This window comes from Malaclemys terrapin, chromosome 2 (assembly GCF_027887155.1).
Source record: "Malaclemys terrapin pileata isolate rMalTer1 chromosome 2, rMalTer1.hap1, whole genome shotgun sequence".
NCBI classification, from domain to species: Eukaryota; Metazoa; Chordata; order Testudines; family Emydidae; genus Malaclemys; species Malaclemys terrapin.
Genome location: NC_071506.1, coordinates 58,312,899 through 58,334,867, shown reverse-complemented (window position 1 = coordinate 58,334,867; position 21,969 = coordinate 58,312,899). Strand labels below are relative to the sequence as shown.

The following is a 21,969-nucleotide window of genomic DNA, read 5'->3' as shown; positions in this document are numbered from 1 at the left end:
AGATTTTTTTTTTTTTTTTTTTAAAGAACACAAAAGAAATATATCTTTCGTTACATTTTTGGATTAAACCTAATAGGTTTAGTACTCATGAAAGCAAGGGATGGAAAGCATTGATATGGTCTATGTTGTCCTCGCTTTCCCTGAAAGTCACAGACTGGGAGGGTTTTCTGCAAGAAAATCTCTGTGAGGATTCCTTTGTGGATATTACCCTACATCAGCCATAACATTGCATTCAGTTAGATTCTGCTCTTAAATTTTCTTATTCTTGAGAAAAGCCTATGGTTCATAACTGATAGCACATGCAATAAACTTTTGCATTTATTTGCATGTGTATGTTTTTAGCTGTAGCTGGACAGGTTAGAAAATATTTAACAGAAAATAACATATTGCACGTATAGAGAACACAATTCTTGAACATTTATATAACTTTGCAATTTCTAAACCACATTCCTTCAAACATGTCTAAAGTACTTGTGCTTCTTGAGGAGGAAATTTCACAATTAGCCACTCTGAGTGCTCAAAATGCATCTGAGAAAATTTAACTGATGGAGTAAATACTGAAGGAAATGCTGAACCACAATAGTCTTCACATTCTGATAACTCAAAAATTGCCTAACAAAATTTTGCTGTCAATGGGCCAAATTCCTCTTATAATTACACTGGTGTAAGTCCAGTGCATGAAACACATGACGTTACACCCAATTTATATTAGTGTGTCTGAACAAATTGTGGGCATGCCAGCCTATGTAATGCAAATTAAGAGGAAAGTCACACAGTTTAAAGGAAAAGGGAAAGCTTGCATATCTTCTGTTCCCTGCTATGAAGAAACCACTTTATCTTGATTTCACTGCAGATCGCTACTGATCTATGATTTTTTGGGGTAGGCCTGGAAGGAGAAGGTCAAGACATCATTAAAATAAGCAAAATAAAAATATACACCATTTACCTTCACCATCTTCCTTGATGGACTTTGGTTGAGAAACTGCAAAGCACTGCATAGTTTCATATTTCTGATGTGCTTCCTGGTTATCAGGGCCTTCTTCAGCATCAGTTAAAGGTTTTACCAGCATCCGACAATTAAAAGTATGGCTGTTGCGCCTAGGGGCTTCACCAGACCAAGGTCCCCCATTCACTGAGCAAAGCAAAGTTCATATAATAAGATTAGTCTCAGAAGTAGTCATTCCTACCAATCATCCAGAGTGCACATGTAAAAAGAGAATTAATTATGGTGCTTTGTAAACTGGGGGAAACACTCATTTAATAAACAATACAATTTCGATATCAGAGTCCTATCCAGCTGGTGCAAAGTAATTTCATCCTTGTCACTTAAATGGATCACAGTCCCTAGTTTGTTCTGCCACCTAGTCTTTCCTTAGGTAAGCAGCTTAAAAAGAGAACAGAAAGGCAATACAAAGTTCTAAATACCTGCACCGAAAAAAAGAGATGAAGCACCCTGATCAACTGTCTGACACAGCCATCAGTACTGGACAGATTATGTTAACTCTATCTTCCAACGGCCTAGAAGAAAGTGTGTGCAGTAATGTGTTTGCCAATACAAACCTGGGAGAGCATTGGTTAATACAAAAGAGAAGGGCAATATCATTCAGAATGTATTGGACAGAGTAGGAACATTGGCAGATAAAGAATTAACGTGCAGTGTACATAAACATGAGGCAAGGAGGCTAGAGACAAATTAAAATAAGTATCCTCAGCTACGATGTAGAACACCGTAGGAGGATGACCTGGGTCCAATGGTGGATAAAACTAAAACCTTTTCCAGAGTGCTTAAGAGAAGTAAAAAAGGAAACAAAATCCTAGGAGGCATAAATATAGGTACTGAACAAAAGTCAGAGCAAATTATTCTAACACTGCATAAGGTACTAAAGAGGCCATATTTAGAATACCATGCACAGTCCTGCTCAGCTATTTGTAAAAAATAATTAATAAATGGAAAAGGTACAGGAAAGGCTGAGAAGAACAATGCAGTGACTTACATTTCTTAGCCATTCAAAAATGCTTCATAATTTTCTATTCTTTAATATTAATCTTTAAAAAGAGGTTATGACGACCTCACTGACATAACAATGTTACAACAAACAGAAATGCCATAATTCTGTTCAAACTATTGTGAACAAAGGTACATGAAAATAAGCAGTACTAAAACGCTAAAATATAAGAAATAAGTAGAAATAAAGTATAAACGAACATAGCAATAGCTGCAACTAATACAAACCATTCTTAAAAAGAAATGGGATAAACATTTGGGATAATAAAAATAAGAATGAAATAAAACATCTAATCACAAGGCAGTTTCTGTCCTTCTATTGTAAAATGTCCTCTCTTCCTTGTAGTTATGAATCATTTCTTAGAATAACCAGTTTACATGTGGGAGGTGGGGGAGAACTCACACAGATAACGTTATCTGTGCTTGTAAGGATTCACTCTAAAGAACTTGCAGCAATGTCAGTCATACATCTGCCAGTTACTCTGAGCAGCTTTGAACAAAAGCGGAGAGAAAAGGAGGCCGGTTTTGAGAAACAATCATTTGTTACATAGCCTATGGCCATACTGACAAACACAGTACATCTGACATGGACTTTAACTTAAGTAACTGAGTGCTATTAAGCGAAGCAATGAAAACACTGACAAATATAAATGAGCAATTGCAAATTTTTGTTGGAAATGAATATACCTAAAGATTTTGGCAGCAGGTTTCTGACAAATTCATTGTGGTCCCCTACATGCAGGATGCTATATACACTTGTGTTCATCAGCTCTTCTTGGTTGTACCTTAGGTATTGTGTCACATTCTCAGAAACAAACACAATGTTACCTTCCAGGTTCACTACAAAGAAGAACCCATCTAGGGCCTAGAAGAAAAACATGAAGAGAAAAGCCATAATCTGATTAACAAAAGATATACAGGAAACAATAACCTCTTTTAGAGGACAGATGTCTCTTCTCCTCCTCCCCTCTCCCCCAGCTAGCTTGTACTGAAATGATGAGAAGAATACAAAATTCCATCTAGTGGATCAAATTCTACTCAAGATATAATACTAACAAACTGAAAAGGATTGTAAGATGTAGGTTTCATATCAACAGTATTGTGAAACCAGTACTTAAAAGCAGAAAGAAAAAATTGTATTTTGAAACTCTACTGTGACAGCCAAGTTACTGGACTTTTTGAAAACTATTTGCTGACTTCCTTTTAAAACATATGCTGAATATTATATTTTTGTTTCTCCCCTAACCATGAGAAAACAAAAGTTCAGGCTCAGTAAGACGTTCTCATGCAAAGATAAAAGCATTAGTTTGTTGCTTAGCAATGACTGTTCTTATGATGCAAGCATGACTGTGCATAAATGCCTAGGAATAACTCAGAACCTTCCTCTCTGTTTAATTTTATGACATGTAAACAGACCGGGGACAGAGATTTAAATTCAAACTATCAAATTCAAGCATTCAATTACCAGCTCAGCCCACACGAACCTTCTGCCCTTTTGCCTGATATATTGACTCTTCAGAAGGCTGCTCTGAAAAAAAGTGTTTAACTTCCATTTTGATTTGGAAATGCAAGAAGGTAATTTTGTACCGATAGTCAAAGGAACAAACCACTGATAGGACAACAGGGTAATCCATGATTTTTTAGAAATAAAAGTGAGTGGATCCACACTATTGATAAGACTGAGTACAGCACAAGGAGGAGTTGTTACAGCACTGTACATTGGCATGTGATATAAATGACTAAATCTTTTATAATACACAACCTGCAATATCCTTAATATGCATTCACAGCATAACTAGGCTGTAGATGTGTATTACAAATACTACACAGCACTGAGCTGTTAGCAGATCCAGATTTTGAAAATATATATAAAAAAAATCTAGCCATGGACCCCATAGCATATCAAAAGGAAATCGCTTGTTTTATTATTTATATTACAGTAGTGTCTACAATATGCTTGATGTTGCACAGATATACTGTATACAAAGACACAATCCAGGCCCCAAAGAGCATACAATATAAAAACAGAAAGAAAAAAAAACCCAGAAGAAGATGGGTAAAAGAAGGCACAACATACAAGCAGAGCATTCAAGATAATGACTGGCAAATGTCTTGTTTGTTCCATTTTTAAATTATATATAATAAAAGTAAGATTGTAGGTGTATACACACACACATATTTATCATCTCCAACTGCTTTTGAATTTAGATATTTTAGGTGCTTGTTTGTTCTGTCAATTGTCAGAATTTTTAATCCTTAATTTTTTCTGTTTGTTCTTTGCATTGTGTCCACTACCTTCTTTCTGTTTCTAATTATTTTAACCCTTGCCTATTTGTGAAGACTTGCCTCCTTTCTATATAGTTTCTTAACAGTTGCATACTTATTTATTTGTAAACTATACCTTTTAAAATGTTTTAATTTATTTAGGCCCCAATTCTAATAGCAAATCTCCTATTGACATCACTGGTGCAGATCAATGTCTTTTTGCATTTGTATCTACGCACGATGGCAGAGCCGTAACAAGGAATTTTTGCGCCCAAGGCAAGGGCCGACTCCAGGCTCTTCAGTGGCAATTCGGTGGCAGGTCCCGCAGTCCCTCTCGGAGGGAAGGACCTGTCGCTGAATTGCCGCCACCGCTTCATTCATTCTTCGGCGTCAATTCGGCAGCGGGTCCCTCAGTCCCTCTCGGAAGACTTTCAAAGACACAAATTGCAGGTAGTTGTCTAACAGGGTTTTCAGCATCTCAGTGATTCCCCTCAGCTTATATGGTCCACAACCTAAAGCCTCCTATTATAGCAACCTCCTTGGTGGGGGAGCACTCCATGCAACTTCTTCACTGCTATTTCTTGAGCTGACTAGAGGGATCAGTAAGTAGTAGCATGAGTCTGTGTAGTGATTATGGCCTATCTAGAGCGTTCTCATCTCCTAATGTTCAGAAGCAAAAGGCAAAATCAGTTTACTTTTAGGGTAACTGCTAGGCTATCAAACCAGTTTATGGCATCAAATTATTTAAAACTTATCAAGGTTTCTACTTTGTAATGTAGAGCTGATTTCTTCTCTCTTCTCCAGATATACTGCACCCTTGCATTATTGTTGGAACAATAATATAATCTTGCACCCTTCCCTTCAGGACTCTTGCTCTGACAAGGGATCATATAAGGGGCAAAGAGGTTGGCAGAGAGAATAAGAGAACAGAAATTCTTTTAGAGGACGTACTAGAAAAGAAAACAAAGTTTTGTTCTATGGGTTGCTGTGGATCATTGTCTCACTCTCTTTTGCACACACACTCCCCTGCCTTAAACAGGAAATCTGTGAAAATCCCATCAGAACTAGCAAATGATGATGAATTCTATTTACTTTCTTCAACAGGAAACACTTGCAAGTATGAGGACACCTCCCCCCAATTAAATTGTTTAATAGAAAAGAGAATTACATTTCTAAAACAGATAACTAGTATGCAGTCAGTTGCCTTTGCCATTATCTTTCTTACTTCATAAAGAGAAAAAAGTGGACTCATCAAGCCTATGAGACTTTTAAAGAGATGAAAATACTTAATTGCATTTCCTTACAAAGATAAAGATACACAGAATACATCTGTGGTCTTTTCACAGAGAATGCATAATAACTTTGCGACCTTTTAAGAATCTGTTGCGCAAAGGCTTGAGTTTATTAATATCATTTCTTAATTTTTTATGGTCAATGCAGAATGGTTTCACGGTAGAGGAGAAAAATAAATTAAATCCTAATAGGGTAACACAAGGGTATCACCTGTGAGTTTAAATGCCCTGTGTACTGCAATAGTTAAGCACAATAGGATGAGATAGGGATAATTTTTTAGCCTTAAATTAATTGTGTGTGTGTGATTAAATCAGATCTTTATGATCAATTAACATCTACATGAAGACTGGAATTACTACACTGCCATGTATGAGCTCTGAGGTTTAACTTTGCTTGTTAGCAAAAACAGCAACATTCAGTTCAGTGAGCAAGTGTAATAAATATTAATTAAAGTTTTCATCTATTGAGTGTAATGTACTAGTTATTCAGGGGACAACTTCTTCAGTCTGTCTAATCTAGCTAGTGCTCTGCCTAGTAGTTGAGAATTTTTCAGTGCCCTAATTCCATATACAGCTCAGGAAACAGTGTCAAATTTCTGTGTTTTTATTTAATGAGTCATGGAAAGTAATTCAAATATTTATCATTGGTATATTTATCATTGGTATATTGGCCAAGCTTTGCTAAGCTTGGCCAATGCTACATTTTGGGAATAATGGGGTAATTTATATGTCTGTCAACCTTGGTTCCTCTAGCTAGACTCAGGGCTTTTTGTTTAGTTTTGTCTAAACCAACATTTATTCCTCCTTACAGATAAAGATCACTGTCAGAATGTGTATTAAGTGTTTGTAACAGATCTTAAACAGATAAAATATCAGTGACAGAGAGTACATGACAGTAGTTTAATATGTTAGCGTCCTAGATGACATGTATGCACTATAGATAACAATGATATCAACGGTGCATTTAAGAGTTAAGGTTTCAACCATTCAGCCTCTTCTGATATCAATGGAAGTCACACAGTTAAAGTCATGCAGAATTCTTTGCTAAGCTAATCAAAAGATTTATCCTGAAGAATTCTCATGGATGTGTGTTTTTGTAATCAGGAGGGAAAACAATCATGTTACCTATGCAGAAATGGCAAAAGTAATTAAAACAATGTGTAGCAATGATGCATAATTTTAGAGAAATACTCCCTCCCCACCAAATGTATACTTGTTGTAAGTCAATGTGAGCATACAAATGGGTTTACTAAATCTCCATATTCCAGAAAGGCACACAAAATTAGGACATTTCATAAAAATATTGGAACTCAAGAAATATCCACAACTACAGTGGTTAAATATATAATATGATGCTATTGTTCTAATCCTGCTCCCCTGGGAATCAATGTTTTGTCACTGAATTAAATTCAATAGGATCAGCAGCATGCTCTGTATTTGTGATATGGAATGGCATCCTAAGTAGTAAGGATGGCTGTTTTATTGAAGTGATAACATTTGATCATGCCTTTAAGAGTGAGTTACAATTTGATTTTTTCACTCCATGACATTCATCTTGATATTATATGTAGCAGAATTAACTCCAATGTAAAGAAAACTTTGGGAACTTCACCTCAAGCATCATTGGTCCAAGTGCATCCTTGTCAATGACACTCTGACCTGTAGATGATACATCCGCTTTTTGTACTTCATCTTCATTGGCCGCTGCTGCTTTTTCTGCATTAAAGAGAACTATGCATTAAATGACAGAACAGAGCTCTTAAAAAGGTATTATCATTTTTCAAGTCCACAGTAGTTTGTGACAGATACCAAGCAAACCACTATGACTGAGATTAAAGAAACCTCCATCGTGATATGGAGAAGCAGGGCTAGTGGGTTAACTTTTCAACTCTGGAATTGTAGGCTCAAATCCTTCTGTAGGATAGCAATGAAATAGATATACTGTAGTGGTTTCATCATGGTCCCTAGTAGATATTTGACTAAAGTACAGAGCAAACACACACACAGTCTGGCATGACAGGCACTCTTTGCTTACAAAGAGGTGGAGAGCAGACTGGAAGACCTTGCAAAGCACCTGTCTCGTTGTCCCTGCACTATCTTTTCCTGAAGTCATAGTCATAGAATATCAGGGTTGGAAGGGACCTCAGGAGGTCATCTAGTCCAGCCCCCTGCTTAAAGCAGGACCAATCCTCAGACAGATTTTTACCCCAGTTCCTTAAATTGCTCCCTCAAGGATTGAACTCACAACCCTGGGTTTAGCAGGCCAATGCTCAAACCAGTGAGCTATCCCTCCCCCCCTGAGCTATCCCTCCCCCCCTACCTGAGCACTACATTTAAAAAGAAAATGGAAGCTAACAACATTAGACTGATCCGGAGTTCATACATAAGTGAAAGAGTCTTTGCACTCCCATTTCCACACCACACAATTATTATTGTTTATCATTTTAAATTCACATTATATTATTCACACTATAGTTCCCCCCCCACTGTCATTTATGCATATTTACCAATATGCACATAAAATAAATATAATTTCAAGAGCACTGCCTGAAAATTAAATGATAAACAGAAGCAAACAATAACAACTTTCTGGGAGTATACCACCACCTATGCTAATGTTTCAATTATACGCCTCTGAACACTTTGCACCCTTGTTTGTGCTACATGCTGCAGTACTGATTAAACATCCAACCCAGAATTTTGGCCTCAAAATATCTTATAAATCAAATTAATTTAGCAAATCTGCACTCACAATCATGCCAATCCATATTAATTATTCTGTATCTCTTTTTTTATTTTTATCTGGGAGTTTAAATGGGAACATTAGCAGAAAAAATATTACCTAAAATTAATGCAACATCTGATCATTGCATTATCTTAATAATCCTCAATTCAAAATACATTTTTAGTGACAGCCCAATAAAACAGAAGATCTAAAAAGTAACCCAGAGTGACAACAGACTCATAAAAATGCTTGGATTTATTATTCAATGAGAACTATGTAATATTTAGTCTATTGCTACATATGAGAAAAACTGAATGTACAGTTCCTGTGTCTCCTCAAAACGGAGAGACTGGTCACCAAAATCCTGGATTTCCCCAAGATCAGTGTACATCTATTAGAGATAAGGTGTAACAGAAACTTCGGTGGCTCCCCGCTCCAAGGGTGGGTGAATCTGACTGAACACACCCAGTTATCTACACTGGGTGGTTCTAACACAGTCTCCACTTCCTTATTATTTGCAAGGGGGGCTCTGGCCTTTATGGGAATTCTTAAGTCTCTCCAGATGGGGGATCAAAATGAAAGTCACAAACACCAACACATTTGGGGATACTCCCTCCCTGTAGCTCCAGAAAAAGGGGACGGGGTGTGGCGTGTCTGCTGTGCTCCCAGCAATCCAGCACTAACATAGTGGGTTTCAAGGTTGGGTCTCTGAGTGAGGCTCAGCCTGTCTTACTGTAGGAGTCCACTGTACTCTCCTCAGGGTCAGGATGAAGGTTTCCAGGCTACGGGTTCCCTCCATGGCTTCAGGAGTCACTCCTGCAGTCCTCTACTTGGAACAATCCTGATCCTTCCTCACTGCTGACAGCAGTTTCCTTCCTTTTAAAGGCCTCCTCCTATCATACATGATTGACAGGGAGGGGTGGGGCTAGCCCTACCACCAGGTCCTCTCTGGCACCTTCCTCATCTATGTGGGGTCTATACACACAGTGACATAAGGCTCCGTGATATGTACTGCTTCATCTTAAATTTATGCAGTACTTTTCATTCTGCTGAATCCTTACATGTCTAAAAGCTACAGGCCTACAAGAATCACTTCATCTATTACTGAAATACAGCCTGGGAGCAGAAGATAAGAGAGAATCAGACAATGGTCACATGGCACAACAGTGGAAGGGTAGAGGATTTGGCAAGAGACACATATGCAAGTCCCTACGCCTTTTACTAAATTTGAAAAAAACAAAAAACAAAAAAACATTTACACAGTTTTTGTGATGGTACAGCACACTTGATGTAAAATTTGTTCTTGTGACTACAAAGATTATCTACAGTAAATTATAAGCATGGGATTTTCAAATGCATCCAAGCTCCCATTGCCTTCTGTGGGAGATGTGTTGGGCCAATACTGAGTGCTTTTGAAAATCCCATATTGTTTTTACAATATGTTCATGCACAATATGATAGCATTGCAAACAACTTCTGAAATGTAATTGTGTGTATGATTGTTATGATTAATAAAAATAATGTAAATGGTCTCTTAAAGAAGTATTATAATTAGGACAATATAATGTCCTCATTCTGTAACGGCAACTGACACAAACTAATAAGAGATTCCCATGCGTGGATTGAAGATGGCACAAGGCCTTTTTGGGAAGGGCAAGGAAGAAGGGTGGGCTGGTATCTGTCCCTTTGCTGAAAAAAAATATAAAGTGTGTGTTTGGGAAATTTAGCTGTTCTCCATATGCTACAGGACAGCAGAGTTTGTACCATATTATGTTAATGCTGGAAATATGTTAACAGAAAAAAGTTTACTGATCCTGAAAGCTGGGTCCAGTTCCTAGCAAAGTCTGGAAGGCTGAGTCCCAGGTTGTAGCTGATATCATAAGCAGTCCCTGTTTTTTGTATTGCAAAAGACCTATAATCACACAGTTAAATTTTTCAGAATACCATCTTGCTGTCCACTTTAATTCCACAGTAGCCATCAACATTCTCTTGACTCCCTAGAGCTCAAGATTAATTCTCTATGCCATTTGAAAGATGGGATTCCAGCTTTTAGACAACATATAAAAATGGCTCTAGCTCCAAATTTTCTTGACATAGGGACCCTAAAAAATCATATCAGATGTGCAACAGCTTGGGGATAGGCAGGAGAGAGGCACTAAGCTAATTAAAACATTATGATGTTAATTTCTTTTGTGAACAATTATGGCTAGATGAATGTTGCAGATCATAGAAAATATCTGGCACAGATCTGTTCAATGCATTGGTGCTTCCTAGTTGTTTCTTTATTGGATATACAAGGACAGGTTAAGTATCAGGAGGTAGCCGTGTTAGTCTGTATCCACAAAAACAACAAGGAGTCTGGTGGTACTGGACTCCTTGTTGTTTTTAAGGACAGGTTAGTAATTTTCACTGTTTATTTCTCACATACTACTGATCAGTTGCTAAAGAGTCTTCAGACTATTACAATCACAGAATTCACATTGCTCTTAATGCTCCTGGCTTGACCAGTATGTTGTATCTCATTTATATAAACACCTTCTATCCCTTATGCTCCCAAATGAGATTCTGAGTCAAAAGAAAGTGAAGGATGTTTTTAATGTCTATTACAGTAATTAATTTTGAATACACATTAAGATTATGCATACTGTATCAGTCACTGAATAAAAACAACATACCCTGCACTGTGCACTATAGACATATGAAATACACTCTTTAGTTTAAGGATTCAAGCATTCCAAGGAGCATTACAAATTCAAAAGGGGTGCTCAACTGCACGATTTTATAATTGGATCTGCGATTTAACTGAAAGGTGTGTAAAAAAAATCACATACTAGACAGCTCTCTACTGGCTAACACATCTAAGCAGCTTCACGCATATAAGTTATTTCAGCTAAGGGTCAGCATGACTTATGCTCATGAAATGAACTAAAGATCTTCAGGTTTTGCAGTAGAATTATACACTTTTGATTGAACGATAGCCTATTTTGGGGAATCCATCAGCAAATACAGAGAAAGCAAGTGGACCTGGAGATCAGCAATCACTGAAGGATGCCAGCAGATTGTGTTTTTAACAGAGAGGTGAGATAAATACTTGAAATGAATAATTTATTTTCAGATAAAACACACACTGTCAATTGATAGCAGAATTTTGTTGTAAGAAAGGATAGAAAACACAAGCAGCCCTGCTAATTACAGTGTTACCAACTCATTATTTTATCATGAGTCTCCCGATAGTTGGTGTTTTACTTAAAATCCCAGCTCCTGGAGTCATGTGATTATGTGGGACTCAAAGCTTTTCCATATTTATATCTATAATATATTTGGGAGCCCCACCTAATGATTTTTGAATGCCCCGTAGGCAAAACTGCAATATAGGGCCCAATACTGCAAAGCCTCTCTCCTGTGAATAGTCTTGAAATCAGTGGGACTACTTATATGACTGAAGCAGACCGACTAGATTCTTTACTGCAGTCAAGCTCTGTTTGGCACAAGGGAGAGGGCAAGACAAATCAGGGAGCCAGTTATGGCTCCCTTATTTTGCACATGCTGCTATCGTGTCTGGTGCCGGCATATCCCTGCAATCCCTAGGCCTGCACCCCCTCCCATACCCAAATCCCCTGCCCTGAGCCCCCTCCCACACCCAAAACTCCCTCACAGAGTCTATACTCTGCACTCCTTCCTGCACCCCAACCCCCTGCCCCAGCCCTGAGCCCCCTCCCACACCAAACTCCCTCCCATAGCCCACATCCCCTCCCCCACTCTGAACCCCTCAGCCCCCACCCAGAGCCCCCTCCTGCACCCCAAACCCCTCATCCTCTGCCCCACCCCAGAGCCTGCACCCCCAGCAGAGCCCTCACTCCCTCCCGCACTCCAACCCCCTGCCCCAGCCTGGTGAAAATGAGAAAGTCAATGAGGGTGGGGGAGAGCGTGTGATGGAGGAAGGGGGGATGGAGTGAGCAGGGGCAGGGCCTTGGAGATGGGGCAGGAAGTGGGGCAAGGGTGTTTGGTTTTCTGAAATCAGAAAGTTGGCAACCGTATTCACACCAGTGGAGAATTTACCTCCATAAAGAGAATTCCCTGCCGGCTGTTTAGGTTCAGAACCCATCCTAAGTGCTGCAGTGGTATCAGAGTGCAAACCAGAATCTGGACCTATTCACATGAACAGGGATAACAAGACTGAGCCCATATTTACTAAATTAAACTGGAAACGAATTTATGTAATTCAGAAACTACACATGAAATAATTATCAACCCCGCTCAATGAAAAGTTTAGCCTAGAGACTAAAAAATAAAAATAAAACTCCTTTGAGACATACTTTTATGCTAAGTAAACACATACACATGCAATTATGTAGCATTTTAGGTACGTGTGTAGTTTCCATTTTAAATTGCGGACAGGTTTACAGATACCAAAACACACTGATTCCTATTTGACACAAGGCCTTTTTCCAGTGGTCACCAATGATATTTATTTTTTTATATCCACAAGTAAAAACAAACAAACAAATATTTTTTCAGTATGCTCAGCACTGGGAGTGTTTCAAGTTTTATTTGAAGCTTATCCCAGATTCAGATACAATCAAACCTTTATTAAAGCACATTAATTTAGTAAGAACTCTGAAATCAAATGAAGAGAAGTCAAGAGCAATCATTTAAAGGCTTTTGACATAATTTTAAAATTTCCCTACCTCTATCCCCTACCTCCACCCGCAAAATATTTTCTTCTATACTTTTTTTTTTTGGTCCCTTTAGATCCCTGAAAGATAAATAAAACATGAAAGGATTTGGATCTCTCTCTCTCTCTCTTTTTTAAACAATACATCCCTGCAGTTGCAGTACCACAATTGGATGTGCAATCCGAGGGTTCTCTTTTGTCTGTTTCTATGCTTTACTCCCTCTCCCTCAATGAAACTGCTTTGAGGAACATCCTTCCTTGACCCTTCCTCTGCCTTGCAACCCAGAAATCCAATACAAATTAATGAGACTTTCTTTTCAAAACAAAGAACAAAACCTGAGTCTCTTCAGGGACTATGTTAAGATAAGTCAAACTACCAAAAAAAGAAGAAGAGATTTTCATCAATATATTTTATATATTTATGTTTTTCTCATTGCAGTCACTATTATGCGTATTTTCTAATGGAACCGAAGGAGCAAAAAAGGGAGAAGTGAGTAAGGAAGCATTAGACAGATAAGCAGTACAAGTGTTTTGAAAATAAGGGGGGGAAGAAACAATAGATTTGCAGAACATCCTGATTATGTTGCTCTACATCACAGGCACCATCACGCGTACATTTGAAAGTGAAATTTCATACTATTTCCTGATATGAACAGCAGCACATCACAAAGCGAGCCTCAAGCAAAAAACAAACAAACAAACAAACCAAAAATCCTGTAGCCAAAGAAAGCAGATCTTTTATGCAACACTTCTTTAAAAGAGAATTTCTCAGCTGGAACATACATTTCATTCTCTTCATAATTTTCTAGAGTTGCTATTGGAATGTCATGTCCATCCAAAGTCATGTATCCTTATTTATTGAAATAACAGACCAAAAATGCAAGTAGAGACTTTTCTTGTCAGCAACACCAGAACATGCATTTCTCTACAGGAAAACAGCCATGATTCAGGAGACATCCTTATAATTTAACCAACTGTAGCAGCATCAGCATCAATAGCACTGATTACTGGAAGGTGACTTAAATGCTATACAGCATTTCTGAATCTACAATTAAAATTAAATTCTACAGCACAAATGCTTTTAAAACCCCGAATTTCTCTCCATTTTTTCACATTTGTTTATGTATTAGACAGCCATTTGTGGGTAGTCTGTTGGCAGCTAGTCTTTCATAAAGCAATAGGGAAGAGACTAAAGAAGTAAAACATAGGAAAGTATGATTACAGAAGCATATAAATTGGCAGAGGACAGAGATAAAAGTAGTTTCAAGCACTAGATCTAATTACTTTAAAAAAAATTGACTAGACTTCTACTTGACTCTTTAAATTTCAGATTTCATAATGATATAGGTTTATAATCACTACTAAATACTAATTGTGTGTACTATGGCAAGAGACAATATGTTATGAGTATAAATAGGACTATAAAAAAGAGCAGCTTCATATTTACAGACTTTAGAGTAAGAAAGAAAAAACATTTTTATTAATTCAGTGTGTTCCAATCGCAGATTAGCAAATACAATACAAGGCACGGTAAAGCAAAGCAATGAAGAATTTTTAAATTATTCCAATGCCTGGTTAACAATGAGAATAGCAGTTTTCCTTGTAGTTGTACAATTCACAGAATTAGAACCTATAACTAAAATGGTACTTGATATACTTAAACATATTTGTTAACCAGTTCCTAGTACTTCAGCATGACTGAGCAAAGTTGTTCCCTTCAAAATCTATCAATTTTTCAAAAGACAGTTACCATTTTTTGACAACAATCTCAATAACAAACTGTAACACTCAGCAGAAAGTTTTTGCCCCTCCTCCATGAACACGCCTACCTGTTATTTAGGGAAGTGATTATAAATCGAGGTTGCTGTCACACTTTACTCCGTGCAAAGATATGCTGTAAAGAACCCATTAGATTAGTGTATTCATTTTCCACTTAAACTATAGATCAAGTACTATAGGAAAAGCTATGTAATATCTCAGAAAGGTTTTAGGACGTAAAACAGGGAAGAATTATGCATCTGCACTGAATTAAAATTAGAAAAGCTGCCATATGGCTCTGTGAAACCAGCAGCACATTCTTATTCATTAGGAAGTATTCTGCTAACATCAAAACACAAGGCCCTTCCTGTGCTCTCCAAATGTGTTTATCTTTTCAACATTAATGTACTACAGATCATCAGGTTGCTGAAATCTCTTACAGTACACATTAAAAAAAGCACAGATGCACTTTTTCTCAGCACTTTTATTCACTATGAGTAGTCTAAGAGCAAAGCTTAAAGCTGCCTCCTCACACATAACCTCTCGTTAGTAAATCATGGTTTCCCTTCAGCATCAAGGGGACAGCCTGATCACCCAATCCCAGCTCAAACTGATATCAGAATCCAGTTCCTGTGAGAACGAAAGAGACTTTGTTTCACTTTTACCACACTGGTGATATAAAAATCACTTAAACTTATGACACAGGACTAAGCGAACAGAAGATTGAAAGCTGTAAGCTCGCTTATTCATCCAAGAACAGTGATAACACTACGTTTAACACTCTGAATATTATATTCTTTTCAGAATTTCCAACACATATTTGGCCTGATTAATCACCACACACCCGCCCCCGGAACTGTGGAAAGCAGCTTCTGTAAAATATTAGCACCATCATATAAGCCTTCCCTTCCCCCAAAGACAAAAAGCATAGCTAAACTTTGACACAACCTTTCAAATTTTGGGGAACTTCTGATCTTAGAAAATGAAAGTATAGTATCTAGTGTTTAAAGTTTTCTGACATTCCCTGAAAGTATAATTTGCACTCTAAAAGCCTCAGGGGCATTTTTGGATATAATAAAACAAACAGTTCAATTAATACATAAAATAATGAATATAAATGTATCTTCTCCTACCTCACCACGGTTCTCTCTTTTGGTCTACTCACCTCCAATATTAGCTTTTTCTAACTCCATATAACTACCATCTGGCACTATCCTCTGCAGTACAATCCCCCGCCACCGAGGCTAAATTGGAAGTATAAATGGAAGTGGAGGGTAAAGTCATGAAATAAACTCTGGCAAGAATGAAGTCCAAACCTGGGCCAGCAAATGGTCCAGCTTGAATCTGTTCCTCCATGAAGGCTCTTTTCTTTCCCCAGGTATATAATCCCCTCCTTACAAACTGTGCTCACAAACTTTGTTCATCACACCTGTGTTTTCCATAATTCTGTGACTGTGGAACTGGCTCCAGACCGGTTACAAAATTTGTTTGCTGAATCTAAGCTTTTAATTATAAAAAAAGAGTTAGTTTTGCAAAAACAACAGCTAGCTTCCAAATGTGAAATGACATGACATTATCCTAAACAGACAAATAAACAGCCTTAAACAACTGCTGTAAGGGGCATTAACTCTTGACCTTATTATTACTATTTCACTATTGATCATTTGCAGAAATATCGACCTAATCTTTAGGTTTATCCACTTTTGCTGGACACAGTGGTGGATGCTACTGAAAGGGGGTGGGGGGAATGTGATGGGACACCTAGTTTCTATCAAAAGTTGGTGGGGCTGTGAACTAGGAATTGATGTTCTCTCCAAAATTTCAACTCACTTTCTGCCTCATAACGGGGAGCAGAAGAGGAGATGCATTCTCTGAGCCCCAAAACCTCAAAGATCAAAACCCACAGGTTTTTTTTTTTTTTTAAAGTAACAAATGTAACAAAGTCCTATTCCTGTTCAGGTCACCTCTAATATGTCTATCAGTAAAAGCACAGAGAGCCTGTTTGGCATCCTGATATTTAAGTGAAACCATCAGAGAATTAAAACCAAGATTAAAATGGTTACCTCAGAAACCTTTTCTCAATCTATGTCTCAGCAGTGAACAGCAGAAGTGCTCTAGCCTACCTTGTTATGAGGCTAGCTTCATTCCTCATGAAGGCCCCTTGGATCTGGAATTTACTTTTCCTGGGTCTGCCACAGTCTGCATTTGTGGACTTTCTGGACATTCTGCAATGCCTAGCTGTTTTTCCTAAGCATTTGGGAAGGTAGGTGTGCAGGGATGGCAGGGTGTAATTTTGTTAATATGGAGTTAGTATATGGTGTTTAATTTGTTTTTTTTTTGGCGTAGACTGAGCAGTTTCATGTATACTGTTAAGTATGAATTTTTATATTATATGAGGGTGCACAGGGTACTTATCTACAGTTTCACAAACCAAAAGAATAAATTAAAAACCACATTCTTTGCAACTACAAAGCTCACCATCTGTGCTATGAATCTGCACCTAAATGAACTGAACGTATGTCTGTATGTATATTGATCTTTTAACAATACTCTCTCTTTTGTTTTTTAATAAATTTTAGTTTAGTTAATAAGAATTGGCTGTAGCATGTATTTGGCTAAGTTCTGGAACAAGGGTCAGCACCCTTTCAGAAGTGGTGTGCCGAGTCTTCATTTATTCACTCTAATTTAAGGTTTCGTGTGCCAGTAATACATTTAACGTTTTTAGAAGGTCTCTTTCTATAAGTCTATAATATATAACTAAACTATTGTTGTATGTAAAGTAAATAAGGTTTTTAAAATGTTTAAGAAGCTTCATTTAAAATTAAATTAAAATGCAGAGCCCCCCAGGGCCTGAGCAGTGTGAGTGCCACTGAAAATCAGCTCACACGCTGCCTTTGGCATGCGTGCCATAGGTTGCCTACCCCGATCTGGAATATTCAATAACCTGGGAGGTAATGTGTCCGATCCTTTGGGATTGGTAGAACCTTTTCTTTTATATGATGAAATATGTTTTTCAGAAATCATCATATTTGACTTAGGTACAGGGCCGGCTTTAGGCCGATTCAGCCGATTCGGCTGAATTGGGCCCTGCGCTGCAGCTGTCCACCCCGCCCCCAGCTCACTTCCCCCTCCTCCCCTCCCCTGAACGCTCCGCCCCCTCCCCTGCTTCCCGCGAATCAGAGATTTGCGCGGGAAGTCTGAAAAGAAGCAGGGGCGGGCCGGCAGCACAAGGTAAGCTGGGGTGGTGGGGGCACGAGAAGGGCTCCGGGGAGGCGCGGCCCGTTCCCGAAGGCCCCAGCGGCTCTGGCCCGGCTTGGCTCCAGCCCGGCCCCCGCGTCTGGAGTCGGCTCCGGCCCGGCCCCGCGGCGCGGCTGGGGTCGGCTCCGGCCCGGCCCCGCGGCGCGGCTGGGGTTGGCCCCGTCCCCCCCCGCGGCGCGGCTGGGGTCTCCCCGTCCCCCCCCCCGTGGCGCGGGTCTCCCCCCGTCCCCCCCCCGTGGCGCGGGTCTCCCCCCGTCCCCCCTCGCGGTGCGGCTCGGGTCTCCCACCCCCCCCCCCGTGGCGCGGCTCGATTCCTGGGGGCAGGGCTTGCAGCAAGCCCCGCCCCCAGGAATCAGGCCCCGCTCTTGCTAAAGCCGGCCCTGCTTAGGTACCTGGATGGAGGCCTGAGGCTGGATCACTTTACGGGAACTGTGTTGTTTGGACTTCTGAGTAACCAGTGAGGTAATAAAGAAGCTGTTTTATGCTGGCTTGGTAAATCTAAGTATTGGAATATCCACCAGCTTTTTGGGGATTGTCTGCCCCATTCTTTGCAGTTCATCCTAACTGAGTGACCACAGCTGGCCTACACTGAAACCCCAGTCACAACACTCAGTTACTACTGAGCTATTCTGTACATCAGGTTAGAAGAAGCAGATTTAACCATCTAGATTCAGAAGACATTTTACCTTTTCTGGTATTAAAGAAATGCTGAGATGACACTTCAGAAAACTCACCATAAAAACTGCTTACCTTTATATAATAATAGAATGCTATACATCTATCTTGGGTGGCTTAGAAATCCATTATATTTATTTGGCTCGGTGTGAAAATACTTTAATAAGAAGCGCCAAACTAAATGACCTCTGCTCTGATACATCAGATACAAATATTCAGCATCCCTCAGCCTAACAATCTAATTATTTTCTTTGGTATGTGTGGAATTAGGACAGAAAAATATAAATGTACTTTTTGGCATTTGCAAATTTGTGTTAGGGATTTGTTTATTTAATGAATAATCTCAGTTGTTTTGATAACTCATCTTTAAAAATAGCATTACCCGATGTCTCAGTGGTGAAAGTCCCTAGTTCTACCAAGATTTTGGCTGAGATGATGTTTTTAAAGACTTGAAATATAGCAGGATCTGATCATTTATTACAAAACAAGGCTCCTTCATTGCCCCAGGAACAATGTGCAACCTTCAGGAAGTTAATGACTCTCCAATTAGTTCTTTGAAATATAACAACTCAGAAGAGTTTTTGAAAAGAAAGAGGTGAAGGCTAATGATCTTTTGGACTAGACTTCATAGACCTAATTGCCAATTTAATTAAACATACAGGTTTCCCAAACTTGGGCCAAGAGAACATACTCTGCAGGAATGTCAATAATCTATCTACACTCATTTTCTCCATTTTGCTCTTCCAGATGACAGTGAATGTTAGGAGAAAACAGACGATATCCTTTTTCAAACACCTCATCAACATGATTTAAGAATAGCTCCTTTATTTTAGGGCACGGATGACAAATCTGTGATATACAAGGTCATTAACAGTAGCATGAAAGTTTCCTGCTGTATTTGCATTACCAATAGAAGATTTTCAACAGGCCTAACATGGTACATCAAAAAGCATAAGATGCATAAGGGAAGGCCAAATGAAGACTCAGACTCATAGACTTTAAGGTCAGAAGGGACCATCATCATGATCATCTAGTCTGACCCCCTGCATATTGCAAGCCACAGAACCTCACCCACCCACTCCTGTAATAGACCCCTAACCTCTGGCTGAGTTACTGAAGTCCTCAAATCATGATTTAAAGACTTCAAGTTACAGAGAATCCACAATTTACACTAGTTTAAATCTGCAAGTGAACTGTGCCTTGTGCTGCAGAGGAAGGCAACCCTCCCACTAGAGTCTCTGCTAATCTGACCTTGGTAAAATTCCTTCCTGACCACAAATATGGTGATCAATTAGACCCTAAGCATAGGGGCAAGACCCACCAGCCAGACACCTAGGAAGGAATTCTCTATAGTAACTCAGAGCCCTCCCCATCTCACACAATGAACTGCAGGCAAAACTGGAAGGTAGATAATTGAAGCCAGCTGACAGAAAACAGAAAAAAAGTTTAAATATATGTGAGGGGATATAGCAGCTCCTAATGCCTCCAACAGTCAATAATTCCTTTTCTAGATAGAGGTATTAAGCATATTTAATCATGCAAAAAATGTATAAGCAATGAGGACAGGTGAACCTTCCTGTCCAGGGCAGCCCAGTATTTGGAACAGGGCGAATTTAAACCTTGCTTGTCCTGACCCTGGAAACAGTACATGGCCAAATCCAAAATCCATTTTTCAGTCTTGGGAAATTCAGAGACTGAAGTGTTTTATTATTTCAAAGATGTCCAAAAGAAACATGACAGCTAATAACCTGCTTTTCCTAAGGGCATCTCTTATCCTTTTGTATATAATTCATGTAAGGAGAAATTTTAATACACAGGGTATACGATGCTCTGCTTAAGAGCATTTTTATGTATTCTAACCATAGTCAATGTCCTCAAGGAATGTTTAAAGTATCTAAGTATTGGAATATCCACCAGCTTTTGGGGGATTGTCTACCCCATTCTTTGCAGTTCACCCTGTTACGGAGACCATACTGGCTATTAACATGGTATTGGCCAATAGATTACTTGAAATGGAAAACTATCCCCTTTCCACTCACACCAGAAAAATTTTGCTCATCTTGTTGCTAAGAATGACATCTAGACAAAGTAAATCTTCATAGATGTCCCAAATAGATTCACCTGTCCTGTCAGACTTTAAAAGGCGTACTACTGGAGCTGATGGGTATAAATGCTGTGCAATAGCCTAAACCATATTTGCCACTTAGGTGCTATGGGTTCCAGTTTTCTAGTTCAAAGTGATGAAGTAGTCTTCTTTAGCTTCAGTCCCCACTTAAATGCCTGAATCCTTCAGGCACAGCACAAATAGAAAAATAGCTGAATTCAAATAGCTCTGCTTTATCTATTTCCTTTGGGTCCTTTATCATTTTTCCTCTGCAGGAAAGCTTGACCTGCCTTGAAAATGAACAGCACACCCACAAATAGTGAGTTATGAAAAATGACTTTTAATGACTGGCGACTAAGCGCTGGTGCTCAAACAGCTAATAAAAAGCTTTGAGTTGAGATAAAGAGTATACCCTCTTGTCTGAGCTTCACAGAAAAAAATAACTATTTCTTTCATAAACACCATAGAAACTTAAGACAGAACAAAAAGAAAGCAGTAGAACTGTGGTAGTACACCAGCAACAAACCTGAGGAAGCCAGAGTGACAACTGTATACATAGCATTCTTTGTCAGTCAATGAAAGGAAGGTCTCAGAGAAGCAAGGCCTTCACTGTAGCACTGCTAGACAATGAGAAAGCATAACTTTAGGTTTTACACTGCTCACTGACTATATTTTTAACACCAAATATAATGACCCAGACTAAGTGCACTGTAAAGTTTAATTAAGATTCAACATCTCTAGAAGTAGACACTAGTGACAAACAGCTTAAAGCCGTAATTTTAACATAATAATTCTTAATATTGATCATTGCAGTATTCCATAAGTCTTCTGTATGTGATACCACATTCAACTGATTTTCTTAAGGAGTGCAGGAAGGCACATCAGAATAAGAAATAGAGGCAAGAGTGCAGGTGGTCCCAGTGCCACAGTTAAGGCAGCACTTACACAAGAGAGACTAACAACGGAGAAAGGAGTGTAGAAAGAATATGGGAGGATAAGAGAAAGAAGGTTGGGGGAAGGAGAAAAACAGTAGAGAATGGGGTGGGAGGGGAGACCTCAACACAAGGAGAGAGCATAAAACAGAAAGAAAATCCATCCCACCAGAAATACCACTTCTGTCAGCTAATGACAGGAAATGCTTATTCCTGGGGGTGGTGGGGGGAGAGAGGGGAGGGATTCTGCACCCCTGCAGAAGTGCAGAATTCATATGGC

At 39.0% G+C, this 21,969-nt stretch overlaps 1 protein-coding gene across 3 annotated transcripts in view; it reads right to left on the bottom strand.

The window, feature by feature from the left end:
• Positions 1-21,969, bottom strand: part of NCOA2 (nuclear receptor coactivator 2) — a 262,494-nt gene that overhangs the window by 55,803 nt on the left and 184,722 nt on the right. For all 3 annotated transcript variants that reach the window (XM_054017501.1, XM_054017500.1, XM_054017499.1), the window contains 3 exons: positions 7,175-7,278; positions 2,693-2,870; positions 947-1,132 (listed from right to left, as the gene is read on the bottom strand). In XM_054017501.1, coding sequence (XP_053873476.1) covers positions 947-1,132; positions 2,693-2,870; positions 7,175-7,278 — 468 coding nt within the window. The remainder of the gene's footprint in view (positions 1-946; positions 1,133-2,692; positions 2,871-7,174; positions 7,279-21,969) is intronic.